General features: G+C 28.6%; 3 protein-coding genes across 8 annotated transcripts; all 3 read right to left on the bottom strand.

Moving 5' to 3' along the window:
- Positions 1-6: 6 nt before the first annotated feature.
- On the bottom strand, positions 7-2850 carry LOC119663428 (protein telomere ends associated-like; the record flags this gene model as incomplete). Its single annotated transcript, XM_038073035.1, has 12 exons — positions 2691-2850; positions 2246-2626; positions 2132-2179; positions 1739-2070; positions 1572-1685; positions 1464-1506; positions 1342-1398; positions 942-1279; positions 791-886; positions 569-725; positions 351-506; positions 7-292 (listed from the first exon to the last, which is right to left on the bottom strand). Coding segments are annotated over exons 1-12 (2127 nt in total), but the record flags the coding sequence as incomplete, so codon positions are not given.
- A 1280-nt stretch (positions 2851-4130) lies between these two features.
- LOC119663430 lies at positions 4131-5195 on the bottom strand. 2 transcript variants are annotated; one of them, XR_005251045.1, is made up of 3 exons: positions 4668-5195; positions 4382-4601; positions 4131-4328 (listed from the first exon to the last, which is right to left on the bottom strand). XR_005251045.1 is itself a non-coding variant. In XM_038073036.1 (2 exons), the coding sequence occupies exons 1-2, from the start codon at positions 5183-5185 to the stop codon at positions 4580-4582; spliced, it is 540 nt and encodes a 179-aa protein (XP_037928964.1). In that variant the 5' UTR covers positions 5186-5195; the 3' UTR covers positions 4131-4579. The 2 variants fall into 2 exon arrangements, 1 of the variants encoding a protein (XP_037928964.1); XM_038073036.1 differs by having other exon boundaries at positions 4131-4601.
- A 2544-nt stretch (positions 5196-7739) lies between these two features.
- On the bottom strand, positions 7740-14199 carry LOC119663427 (protein telomere ends associated-like). Of its 5 annotated transcripts, none has more exons than XM_038073030.1 (8): positions 13821-14199; positions 12443-12765; positions 11882-12383; positions 11208-11285; positions 9965-10174; positions 9725-9880; positions 8310-9653; positions 7740-8156 (listed from the first exon to the last, which is right to left on the bottom strand). In XM_038073030.1, the coding sequence occupies exons 1-8, from the start codon at positions 14095-14097 to the stop codon at positions 8128-8130; spliced, it is 2919 nt and encodes a 972-aa protein (XP_037928958.1). In that variant the 5' UTR covers positions 14098-14199; the 3' UTR covers positions 7740-8127. The 5 variants fall into 5 exon arrangements, with proteins under 5 accessions (XP_037928958.1, XP_037928961.1, XP_037928962.1 ...); XM_038073033.1 differs by having other exon boundaries at positions 8824-9653; XM_038073034.1 differs by having other exon boundaries at positions 9367-9653.
- Between the last annotated feature and the right edge of the window lie 89 nt (positions 14200-14288).

Raw genomic sequence — 14288 nt, 5'->3', positions numbered from 1 at the left:
TGCTACAGCCTTTACTTGTTTAAATGTGTCTTCTTTATTCCGATTATACACAGTATAAAATTTATTTACTAAATTTTTACTTGCATGAATCATCAAATTTTTAAATAGTTGCACATTTGAATTAACAGGATTAGTAACAAATTTGATGTAATATTCGAATGCTATATTCACTAAATCATCATCAGTAGTATTGTACGTTTTTATCAGAAGATCTAAAACATTTGTACCCATTAGGAAATCTTGAAATTTCAGTGAGAACTTTGAATCGTCGTATTTAGTTGTCAATTGAGGCCTGAAATGTTACTAATTTTTTTAAGTGTATCATATAAATAATATATAGAGAAATGTACCCTTTTGGTAACACCACGGCGTTGTTTTTTACCGCTAAGTTTCCAAGTTTTGCACGTAAATTTGAAGGGCATGGAACTAAATGATATTCCGCTGAATCCTTAACGACTTCATTCTCCATAACATCAGAAATAATTGGTTCCATTATGCAAGTTGCACTATTTTGAGTTTTATTGTTTATTCATAGTTTAAAATAAATATAAAACACATTACAATATACCTTGTTTGTTTAGTCTCATTAGGATAATCTTGTTTCCATAAGAGAACCTTTGCGGGTGAAATTGATTCAGGAGTTTTTGTTGTTTTTGTTTGAAACTTGCTTTCATGTAGTTTAGAATTTCGTTCAGTATTCTCTTTGACAGCTTTATTTTGTAATGCTTAAAAATATAAATTTTTTTAGCTCATCCTTAGTAATATACAAGTGAAAAACATTTTTTATTACTTTGATTTAATTTAGTTTTCTTGTTAAATGGTGCCACCACTGATGTAATTATGTTATGATCAACATTTTCGTTATTTTCACTACTTGTCGTAGAATCTGAAATAAATATTTTTTGATGGCAAAATACTTTACAAAATATAATTAAATTTACCATTTTCTGAAACAGCATTATACATTTTTTTGGGAAGTGATAAAAGTTTTGCCTTTAGATGTGCCGGACATGGTTTAACTCTTAAGCGATATAACTTTCTAATGTTGGGTTGAAAATAAAATGCTTTATAATAGCTTTGAAGCAAGCGATCACGATTCAAAAATTTTTCTTCTGAGGGTTTAAGGATTATTAACGAACAATCTGTGTGTATCATATCTTGATATATTTGATCAATAACCTCATTATACAAGGTATACTTTTTAAATATTTCTAAACTAACAGGAGGATTATGCTTTTGTAGCTCTGCATTCTTGTCATCGAAGTTAGGTAAAATAAAACTAAAAAAATAAATTTTTAATTTAAATAAAATATTTTCATTCTGTTGAAATCGTTATTAAACCTTTTCAATCTTCGTAATACTTGAATTTTTTCGTTTGAAGTTTTTTCATCCATATAACTGTAAGATATTTAAATAATTTGTATAAATTATATTATATTTACATTGAAATGTTAACATCATACCTATGATGTAGATCATTATCTTTGGATGCCTTAATTTCTAACGCTGGAAAATTTCACATTTTTTAGTACTAAGTAATACAATTAATTAATTAATTAAGTCTAACTCACCTAATGAACATTTTTCCATATTTTTATCTTCTTTCCTGCTTCCTAATTTTGTTTTCTTATTTAAATGTTCCTTCGTATTAGATTTTATAACATCTCTATTACTTACTGTAGGCTCTAAAATAAATATTACTTAATAGTAAGGTTTGTGACAAAATATTTTTATTTACCTTCATGATCTGACGTAATTTCTGGATATTTCAAAAGTTTGTCCTTTAAACGTCCTGGACATGGTTTTATTTTCAATGGAAATATTGTCCGAATAACCGTTTGCATGTAAAATGTTTTGTAGTAACTCCGAAGTAATTTATTATTATCAAATAATTCTTCTTTTGATATATTTGAAATTGGCAACTCATACTCCAACTCCTTTATGCTTTGGCAAATGTTATCAATAACATCATTGTGAAAAGTGAACCTTTTAAACGTTTCAAAACTGACTGGAAGGTTGCACTCTTTTTCATTTGTTTCTTTGTTGTTAACATCAAAATTTGATATAATACTATATTTATAAAAAATTCCGTTTTAATAAAATAATTTATTTATTTAAATAACTTAAATACCTCTTTAGTCCCAGGATCTTTTCTTCTAATATCTTTTTATCGGTAATGCTATAATGCAGATACATAAATTTTTTATTGGCTAAATAATCAATCATTTCTCTACTTAATATTTACCTATTTATATTTTTATTTGGAGAACTATCTTGTTTCTTTAAACTTTTTTTTACGCTTTGATGTTCATTATCTTTATTTTCACACAAATGTTTATAATATTCTGGAATTTTAAACAAACGTTGTTTTGTATTTTCATCACAGTCACTAGTGATGCGAACATATTTCATTGGTGCCATACATCGTCGTTGTGGTCTTTTGTAAAAAACGTTATATGTATTTTTTACCCTGCTCATGATTTCTGGTGCCGTGAGATATGTTTCTAAGGCTGTTGAATATTTATCTTTAATATAATCTTTAATTACTTCGATTATGTTTGTATTTTCAATGAACTCGTCGATCGTGACTGGAAAGACTGATCGAGTTTTTAATTCTTCACGGGGTCTGAATCAGAAATAAATAAATTATTTTAGCATTTGTTTATTATTATTAATTCACTTTAACTTACTTTTCTTGCAGACTTATATCCTCCTTTGGTTTTGGACTAGTTTGTGTTTTTTTTGTCTTAATTCGTTTTATATTAGTAATTTTGGTTTGTTTAACATTTTTTCGCTTTCTGGGAGACATTTTTAATTTCACTTTGTATTCAACAATTTAGTTTTGTAATTAAAGTTAAATTCAAATACAATTTTGTAAATGAACTTCGGAATTAGTTCCAAACAAACAGGGTTCATGAAAGAAAAAAAATTTAATAGGTTATTGCTGGTTTTACCAGTTGGTAATAATATCGTAATTTATATAATAATATTGTAAACATATGATGCGAAATATAAAGAACAAATCTAGTTCTTTAATTACAGATTTTCCATACAAAAGTTAACTTTGTTTTGGTCGGGATTAATTTGAAATCTCGTTAGAAATGGTGATTATTTTTCTGTGTTACTCTGTAAATGTCTTTATAATGTAGATTTTTTACGATAATAAAAGATTTGGAAAAGAAATGTCTATTCAAAACAAACATTGAAAATTTGAAAATGGCGAAGTGAGTGAAATTCTTATCAAATTTGTTTAATAATAGTGTTGTATATAATTATAAAACTATTTATAAAACTATATAATTAATTTATATTATAATTTTTTAGTACATAGTTGTTAATCTCGTTTTCTTAATTCTGCAATGTAAACGTAGTATACTATGCTTACATTGTAAAATTAAGAAAACAAGATTAAACGAGTTAATCTGCATTTCTAATATACCCCGTTTACATTATACATTGGAGATTAATTGTGACGGTTTCTCTTGTGTTTTGTTTCATGTGTTTAATAATATTCTATAAATAAAGTATTTTAACACAACTTTGAAGAAAAAATTTTTAATACAAATTAAAAAAAAATTGTTTTATAACAAAAATTTAGCAAATTTTAGTTAAAATTATTTCTAAGATCGTAAAAAAATCTTCGATATTGAGACATTTACAGAGTTGCATAGAGAAATAATCGCCATTTCTAAAGAGATTTAAAATTAATCTTGACAAAAATAAAAATAACTTTTGTACCGAAAATCTGTGATTAAACAACTGGATTAGGACTTTAATCTCGATGTTTGGTTTAATGTACTTTTAATCTCATAATAGGTCTGTTCCACGAGCTACACATAGTAAACCATGAGTAAAACAGAAGTAAAGTACAAACTCAGAGCGTAACACAAATAAAGTGCCAGATTATGCTCTTTACACAAATTTTCATGGAACAGTTTTGTGTAAAGTCTGGTGAAAACAGCTGTTTTTTGAAAAACAAAACAGTAGAAATAGAAATTGAAAAATAACAGAGAAACACATTTTGAAAACCAAATAAACAAAACAACAAGCCAAATATTTTTAAATACTATTTAAAATTAATTTATTTAAAGTTAAATTTTGTTTTAATAAAGTGAGTTAGAGTGCTGTTATATAAATTTATTATAAAAAATTATACAGCTGTCTAAAACGTTGTTTTAATATACCAAATGCATTTTCTATTAGTATTCGACCTGACCCCAATTTTCTATTGAAATTCTTTTGTGGACGAGTAAGACGCCCGTTGTCTTTATATGGCGTAATGATGTGTTGTGTACAGGGGTATGCGGAATCAGCCAGTAGATAGTATTCTGTAAACGTAAGAGGTTTTAATAAATCTCATTTCTTTTTCCAAAGAACTTACCTCCACACTTCGATGGTAGTTGCATATAAATAGGAGAGTTTTGTAAGACCCAACTGTCATGACAGGAGCCTGGATGTCCGATAAATATGCTAATAAATTATCTGTTTTCATCACAGATGGCTTGCAAGCATAATGAAATATTTCCTTTTCTGTCCTTTCCTTTTCCGTAAGTAGTCGTCCTTACGATCTCCAGGAGGATCAATAGTTATAGGAGTGCCATCTAAGCAACCCGCAAAGTAACATGTATTAATATATATGCAGCGTTAATATGCACATAAATCCTTACCTATAACTTTTGAAAAATTGCATAAGCTTTTTTGATGTGCTAGGCCATGCAATTATATCCGGACACATGTTGCTAAAGAAAGTTATCATCCTTCTTATAACTCGGTTTACTGATGATAAAGAGAGATTAAAGCGATCTGATAAATCTCTAAAACAACATGCTTCGTGACTAGCAAACCATAAAAAAACAGCAACGTGAGCTTCTGAAGAAATGTTCAGCTCACTTACTCGCAGTGCAATAAAGTCGGTAATATTTTGAAATTTTATAGCCAAAGAATTAAAAAGACTCCGCGAAATGCGGAAATGAGTTTTGAATTCCTTGTCGTCATATTTGTAAACAACATCTTGTATATAATTTTTTATACACACACGTTTTCTTTTTTTTTTATGTAATATCGAATACACCAATTCTACATCATCGTCAGAGTCACTATCTCGAAGTGTATTAACTACGTTATATTCTGGTTGTGTTGTGTTACTTAAATCACTTAATAAAATATTTATTATGTTTTTATCCATTTCAATATTTATTTATTACAGTTGTTACAATTAAAAATGCAGAATTTTTTAATATTCACACATGCCGCGCAAACAAACAATACAAAAATTTGAATTCAAACCATAAGAGCTGATTTACGCATAAACACAAATTTTACTTCATATAAAATGCATGAGTAAAGTCTGTGTAACATTTTCAAATTTCGACAGGGATGTAACGCTCTCTCAGATGCTCTCATTTACTCACAAATTTGTTCGTGGAACGCACTTGTGTATACACAGTGTTACTCAAAGTTACTATGTGTAGCTCGTGGAACAGACCTAATGTAAACGTAGTATAAGAAAAGTAGTTTACCCAGATCGTGCTGGAATGCTTTCAGATAAAAATAATTATGGGTTTATTTTATTTATATTTCATAGTACGTAGGATATTTATTATATTTATACAATATATCATAAATATATCATATGATATATGTAAGAGAATAAATAGGGCATTTCCACAAATTACTTAAAAAGCTTGTAGTAATGTGGAGAATAATGTGAATAGTAATAGAGATAATTTAGAGATTATATCTGCTTCTATTTAACTGTATAGTTATATAATGGCTAATATAAAACCGATATATATATATATGCTTATTTATAATTTTTCGCAGTGTCAATGTTTACACATTGTTTAGCACTAGCATTTACCCAACATTGTGCAGCAATAATCACCATTCTTTATGTAGAATCTCTTTAAGAATATACTAATGCGCTTAGAGACTTCCAAAGCTTACAGCATATATAAGCTCAATATTTAAAACAAAATATAATATATCCCTAAATATTTTGATATATACTCCCAATAACATAAAAAAATTTAAAATAGTAAATTAATATTAACAATAATAGGTGGCTCTACCAATTACATCACCGTAGCGCACTGTCTCTGCGGAAGTAGTTTGTGTAATAGCCGGTGTAAATCCAATTAATTTTCAAGCAAAGGAACCCCTTAGAGTATACAACAAAAAAATGACCGATTACTATACTCAAGAAATGGCAAGAGATAATTAGGAGCAAACTATCGAAATGTGGCAACAAAGTTGAAACAATAGCACCCAAGGAAGCTAGACTAATACCAAATAGGATCACCTGACACAAATTACTATCTCATTCAGATGCTGACTGGGCACGGGAAAGATGGATTTACTCGACATTTATGGTGACGGGGTCTGTGACGACGTAGAGCACATCTTCTTTAACTGTAATAGGTGGCATACATTTAGAGAAGAGATAATAGCACAGATTGGACCAATAAATCCTGAAAATGTAGTGGAAAAAATGAGAGCGAACCCAGAGAGCTGGGGAACGATAGAGTCATATGTGATTCAAGTTCTCAAAACGAAGAAATTAGACCTAGAAAGAAGAACCAATAACTAGAATAACTAATAGTGCATACACCAAGAAAATGCAGTGAAAAAGTGAAGGTCTGGACGCAGATCAAAAATCATATGCGCATTACTTGAAATGCCAACATAAAAGACTCCCGAGGGGGGAAAAGTCGCGCCGAGGGGGTGTTTTAGACCGTATGTTACATATTAACGTTATGGAATCGGGCACAATTTCGACGACAGTCGGTTTGACGATGCATAAAGCATTCCACCTTCTTACCACAAAAAAAAAATATAGAGATATTAAAAATGTTAAAATAATTATTGTACTCACAAGCTATTTCAAAATAATTTCGTTACTAAAATTTCGCTTTACAATATCTACTTTTAAGAATAAATTTTTAATTTATAAAAACAAATTCAAATAAAAAAATAAATTTTTCTATAAAGCTCTAAATATATAACTCGTAGAACAACGTGAACTTAGTTTAAATTATAATGTATAAAATGATATTATGATAAAAAATAATATGTAATTTTGGAGTTATTGACAAAACATTGAAAGTATTGAAAAAAAAATCAGAGTGGCATTGTTACATATTACATAAAACAATAAAATTAAATTAATTAAAAATATTAAAAATTATATACTAAAAAAACACAAGCATATAAGTAATGCAAAAAAATGATACTACGTCATAATTCGCCAACTAAACGATAAGAATTTTGGGCTTGGTTACAATGTTTTTCTAATATAATTTCGGGTTTTTTCAACAATATAAGTATTCATTCTATATTCACTGATCATCTCTGATAAACTGACGGCATTAAGAAGAACTAACTGCAGCCTAACGGTCTTTAAAAGTTAATGAACAAAAAATGTCGTTGATAAAGCGAGTTTTTTCAATGATGTGGTCCAGTATGAATAAAAAGCAAACAAAACATGAAAAGAAGCTGATGCAAAGACGAAGGTAAAGTTTCAGTAAAAAAAAAGAAGAGAATAAATTGGTATATAGCTATATAAATTTCCAGATTATATTTTAAATATCTAATCTTACAAGAATTTTGAACAAACCCCGAGTTACGATTCGGATCTAATCCAAATATATTATATGTTTTAGGATTCTAAAACAGTTTGATTGTCTGATAGTATAATATAAATATGTTCCAATATTCACATATATCATCCATTTTAAGGGATAAAAAAATCTTAAATTTATAACACATACTTAAGGAAATCATATTTTTTAATAGAAATTATCATATTTCAAATAATACAAATTCTTTAAAAATTGTAGGTACTAGGTATATATGTCACCAATATGATTTAAAACAGCATTTTCATTTCTCACATGCTCTAAAATATGTCACAAATATTGTTATTTTTAGTTTATAAGCTTCATATAAATTTGTTCTAATTTATTATTAATAGCTAGATTGGTTGAACACTGATAGTGTAGAGCAGGTAATATAAACGACCTTTATTGTACTACATGTTTCCGTTTTGGGACAACACCAATGGTTCCTCAAAAATCTTTCACAAATTTTTTATTTGTTTGCACAATAAAGTACTTTCATTCTTTTGAACTAGTTTCGAGATTCTATTTGAAAGGATTCTGAAATGAAAATAAAATAAAGAAACAAATTAATTTTCAATAAAAACTAAATTTTGTGTTATTGCGAAATATAAAATTTATTAACTCAGAATCTTTTCTATTTTCTAAACATTCATAAAATATATCTATAACTATAACTTTTTTCTTCTATACCTTGTTTTAGCTTTTTTAATTTTTCTTGTATAGAGGGTTTGATGGCTTCTAAAAGACAATAGTTTCTAGAATCTGCTGATTGAGTCCTAGCGCTTTCATATGCTTGCATTGAAATACACAGTGCATTTTCGTGTGATTGTGTCTCATAAACTAACCGACAGTAACAGAAAGAGAGCTTTGAGTACATAAAGTAAAATAGTATTCTAGCGCGGAGGTCCTTATTATTAATTGACTCGTAATCGTTGATAAGAAAATGGTACTCTTTAAGATCATGCAATACTTTACGTACATCTTGTAAAATATTTGGTTCAGTATGTGAGAAAATACCATTTAAAACGTCGCCGTATAATTTTGTTCTAAACTCCCGACATATTATAGCTTCTACAATGTTTTGACCTACATCATAGCTACGTAATTTATATTTGGCAATATGTCTTGCAGTTGAGTTCAGGATGAAATGAAATTGACACAATTCAAAGTAATATAAGGTGTGTTGTAATTCAGGCTCATTTACCTTACTCTTATTTTTATTGCTTTGGTTAGTGTTAGAACTTGAAACACTAGGTAGCGCTGTCGCGTTTTTACTACTCATATGTGATGCAATATCTGCATTGCTATTTATAGCCACGTTTTTATTCATTTTATCCGACATCTGGGTTGGAACAAGATTGTAGTGTTGTTGATCAACTGCTCTTAGTAATTGTGTGTCGTTAAAAACTGTAGCATCTACACATAATGCTTCGGACACTGATTTGCTTTGTGATGGATTTGAGGTCCCACTTACTGATGGTTCAATGTTTTCGCTTTCTGTACTTTTTGTAATAATTTGCATTGGCAGAGCGCGAAATTCATGAGTAAGCTGCGGAACAATATCAGTAATTTTATTCGTTTTTAACTTTTTGTTTCTACTACTGAAATAAGTATTTTGTTTCCGCTTTCGTATTATTTCAGTTTCAGTTATTTGGTTTGCATTGTCAGTTGAAGATTTCGGTAAGTCAAAAATATCACTTTCAGAATTTGCCAATAAATTTGAAATAGCTTCGTGAGGTATAATTACCATTTTAAGATTATTATTCTCTCCTGTCATAATTAAAGTTTCATTTAAGTCACTATCAGTTTTAGGCACTTCGCAAATTGCTTCTATTTCATTTTTAATTATTTGGGATGATATACCAGTCTGTTGCGGTGTAATACAATCAGAAGGCTCAGAAGGCTGTAACTCAGATGACGATTCATCAGAATCAATTACTATTAAACTAATCGAAGCGTCCTCGATTATCTGAACACTGTCATCATTTAAGTCTAAACTAAGATCTGGTTCTTCTTTAATATCTTTTATGATTTCTGTAAAATAAATAATACATAATACATATATATTTTTATTTTTAATAATAAAAAATAAAAAAAAAGTTTACCTGTATTATTAATATTTTCAGAAGGTATGCGTTCTGATAACAATTGATCACCACCGGTTTCTACTGAATCAATCGCAGTTTCTTCAAATAAATGACAGTCCCCCTGATCATTTTCATCACTTATAATTATAGAATTATTTGATTCGGATGGTTCTTCTTCAATAGTTTTTAAAATTTTTTGATATAAATAGTACAATATATATAATTATTATTTTTCAACAATAACCAAAAATGTAATACCTGTGTTATTAGGATTTGATGTATTTGCTTTGTATGACATACAGACTGGGTCTTCCTGAGGTTGAGTCTGTGATGAAAGCAAAACATCAACACTACATGCTCCATCGTTATTGGTACTTTGAACTGCAATTTTTAAGGAACGATTTGTGATACTGGAAGACGTTTCAACCAGTTCTGTGTGATTATGACATTCCGAATTTTCATTTAGATCTATATAAAAAAGTACAATATGCAGAATATACAATAGCAGTTAGTAAATAGTATTGCTGATTTATATTTAAACAATATGGAAATAAGCAGTTAAAAAATATATATGAATACGTTGAATACTCGTACTTAAACTAAACTAGTAAAGATATTAACGCCGAACTATGTCATTTTGAAAATACTTATTCTGTCTTGATAAAATTATAGTTTTATGATCAAATCAGTTATTTATTGCAGTAGTAATTTATGGTATATAAAATAAATTGTTTCATCACTATCATGAGGTCTTCCTGATTTTCTGTATGGGTAGCATAAATGTTTTTTGGTCTTTTTTTTGCGAATATATGAGTACTGAAGGTTGCAAATTGGAATGAATATTTTACCGGCCGGTTTGAGTTCAAAAACATTGCTCTAGATTGCAACATAACGTTTAATCCAGGTATGTTGCTTTTACTGCAATTACCGTCCTCATTCCAACTCATCTACGTGTGCTTTTAAGAGAGAATGACTTGTTAATGCACTAAATGTAATTATACTTTGTTAATCATTTTAAAGGAGAGTCTTAGTAAGTTTTTTGTTAGGAGAGCTCCAGTTGATTTTCGTTAATGTACGTACAGGTTGTAATAGTTTACCATCTGTCTTTTGTTTTAGTTGTGAAAGAATGTATAACACTGATTTATAAATATTTGATTGCCATATCAGTGTGGTTGTGCTGTTGTAAGTTTGTGTTACCTTACCCAGTTATTCAAATAGTTTCTTATCTCCTGTTTAAAAAGTTAATGATTTGAATCGGTTTCTAGAAGACGTGCTGTGCATAACCTTTACCCTTTTGATAATACTGGTAAAATGGTAGTTTTTCAAAAACATATGAATAAAGTAAAAGTGAGTTCGATCTGAAAACCTTTAGTGTAAATATCTACTAAAAGCTATATTGATTGCTTTTGTTTAAGCTTAAGTAACAAATATATTTAGACTTTGATTAAAACCAAAAAGAATGTTGTTATAAGATATATTTATTTACATATATTTTACTTACACTTTTCCAGTGATATATATGAGTCCTTTACATTTTTTTTCTCAACAGTCAACTGTTCTGCATCTTCATCAGATAATGCTAATGGTTTAAGTATACATATAATTGAAGTCTTAATAATGCATTGAAAACAATACTTGGAAAAATATACTAGCTTTGAAAAGTAATTTCGTTTTATTTTTAACAAAGGATTTAAAATTTTTTTTATTGGCATTTAATTTCACATTTAAGCCGTATTGAAAGTAAGACAACAGAAAGCTCTGCGGCATAAAATACCGATTCTTAATTCTTAACATCATCAAAAGGTTAATTTACAATTTGTGTTTTTAATTGAATTTAATTTTATTCTCAAGAAAAAGGTCAAATTTTGAAGCTAATACTCATTGTGTATGAAAAAAAGGCTGCATAGAATATCAAACGAACATTATAGGCTTACTATAATTAATTAAATTGGCAACTCACGAAGAGCATTTATATGTAGAATTTAATGTATTAGAGCAAGAAAACATAGAATTATTAAATTCTAAAATTATGCTACTGCTACAAACAGAGCAAAATGGTATTGAACCAAAATAGACAATATATTATTCAATACTTATGCCATATTAAAAATTTAAAAATAATAAATAACGAAATTTTGAATAATCCAGCATTAGTATTAACTTTTAATCACTTGCCTTTAGTAACATTAATTTTCTCTTGGATCGAATTATTAGTTATTTTGGGTATTCGCCATATCCAATCGTCCTCATTCCAGCAACGAGTATAAAAACTTTCACGAGAAATTTGTAGCTGTTCATCACCATCAATGCGCTCTCCATTCATATTAAAATAATCTTCTTTTACAATTTCATTAAAATCAGTATTCACTGCAAGATCATTCCAATGTAAAAACTTTGGTGATATATGTTGTAAATCACTTAAATCAAGCTTTACATCATTTAACAGTAAATAAAGGAAAATATCACTTATGCGCATATATAAATTAAACGGCCATATGTCTTTTTTAATCGTGGATTCATAAATTTTGAATAGTTTTAGTTTATCATTATAAATATTAGACAATTGATAAATATTTGTGAACTTGCAGAAATCTTCGAACGATATATGCATCAATGTGCGCAGAACAGATTGTTTTGGACCAAAAGAAAAACGAAGTACATAGGATAAAGTACATTTCTAAAAAAAGAATTAGTAAAATTATATAAATTTATTCATTATAAGTTCATTTCAATTACCAAAGGAATTGGATCGAACAACTTATTGAATATTTCCATGTTTTCTTCAGGTATGACTGGCGATTGTTCATCCAATGTTATTTCATTTTCAATATTTGGTGGCACAATCGTTTCTATTGATATTATTTCTATTCCCGACTGTCTTTTATGTGGTTGTTTATTTTCCTTTATACGTTTTAAAATTTCTGGATGCTTATTAACATCAGACACTTTTTTTGATATGTACATTAATAAAAATTCATCAGATAATGGCTTATAGCTATCGAAATAGGTGTAATTTGATTCTCTATCACTTTTTAAATGGTTTTTATCACATTTTTTTTCTAAAAACAAAACAGATTATACATCGTTTCCTTTCTTTAACCAACAATCATCATATGTTTTTATTGAGATTCGAACGAACGATCAAAAATTTAATCATGACTCTTAAAATCTTGTAGTTATGATATCATCACTCCTCTCTTATATAAGAGTTGGTTATTGGGAAACAATGATTATTCTGATGAATGGACTTAAAAGTGAAATAGAAATATTTCAAGTATTCGATGGCGTTAATATCAGTGATATAAATACGTTATATCACAACATAGTGAAAACCTTTGATGTAAATAGATTAAAAAGACGAATGGAACCAAGTCTCGTCAACCACAACATTCCGCAAGAAAAAGTAGAGCCTATAGTAGAATGAAATACGAAATCAAAAAAGAATAAGTGACGAGCTTAGGAATTCAATATGTTACTGTTCTAAGCGTGATAGTAGTAGAATTATAGTTGAAAAAGGAATCAGCGTATATCATTCAGGTGTATTTTAATTGTAACAATCGGAAACCGAAGATCTATGCAATGGTGTGTTTGAGATTGGTAATGAGAATATCATAATTACGGGAGATGCCATGTTAGAATAAGATAAGAACAGTGTCTTGAATTTAATCAACTGACAAAGTAGTAAATTGTCTATATATCCTAAAGTCAAAAATTAGATTTTATATCAGAATGGGTGAAAACCACTTCGGTTTTGCAATATAGTTGACCTAAATGCATAGAATTGTTTATTCATTGTTGAGCAGAGAAGGCAGTCATACCTTTCCCAGAAGACTTAGTGAAGCTTCAATTTACCACACTTTGGTAGTAGAGAATATGCTATACACTGTTCATTGGGCAGTGGTCACTTATTGGTGTACGTTGTGCAACTCTGCTAGAAAAAAATGTTACGCAAACGTATATAATGTAAATTCAAACCTACAAATTAGTGGATAAATTATAAAGGCCTTAGTTCCCCCAAAAGATTGGAAATCCTAATGCAAAGAATTAACAACGCAGCTAAATCTTTACAACATAAAAATATAAAAAATTTGCTTTAGCTGAGTTTAATACTTACTTTCCTTCACTGTTGTTGATTTTGCAGGTATTTCTAAAAATTTTGCCTTCAAACTTTGCGGCATTTCTTTCAAACGTAAAGTGTATTTTTTACGTATCGATGGTTTAAAAAAGAAATTCGTGTAATACAATCGCAGCGCTTTCTTCCAAACCAATTTATTTCTCCGTAATTTTGCAAAAAGTTCTTCATCGCCTTTGGCTTTTTCTTTCAAAATTTGAAGTAGCACTTCTTTATAATATGTGTACTTTTTGAATTCAGCTATTGAGACAGGAAACATATTATTCTTATTAATGGACTTACTCGCTTTCGGTCCTTGCCTGCAAATATTTATAAAAAGAATAGAAAAGGCTTGTTACGTTTGAACAAATAAATCAAAAACACAAAAATTTGTATTTAAAAATTTTTGTTACTTTTTCTACTTTCATTTTGAAAAAATAAGTTTGATTTTATTTACCTGCATTTTTTTTG

Source organism: Teleopsis dalmanni, unplaced genomic scaffold (assembly GCF_002237135.1).
Source record: "Teleopsis dalmanni isolate 2A unplaced genomic scaffold, ASM223713v2 unscaffolded_contig_0395, whole genome shotgun sequence".
Lineage (NCBI taxonomy): Eukaryota > Metazoa > Arthropoda > Insecta > Diptera > Diopsidae > Teleopsis > Teleopsis dalmanni.
This window is presented reverse-complemented; position numbering and strand designations above follow the sequence as displayed.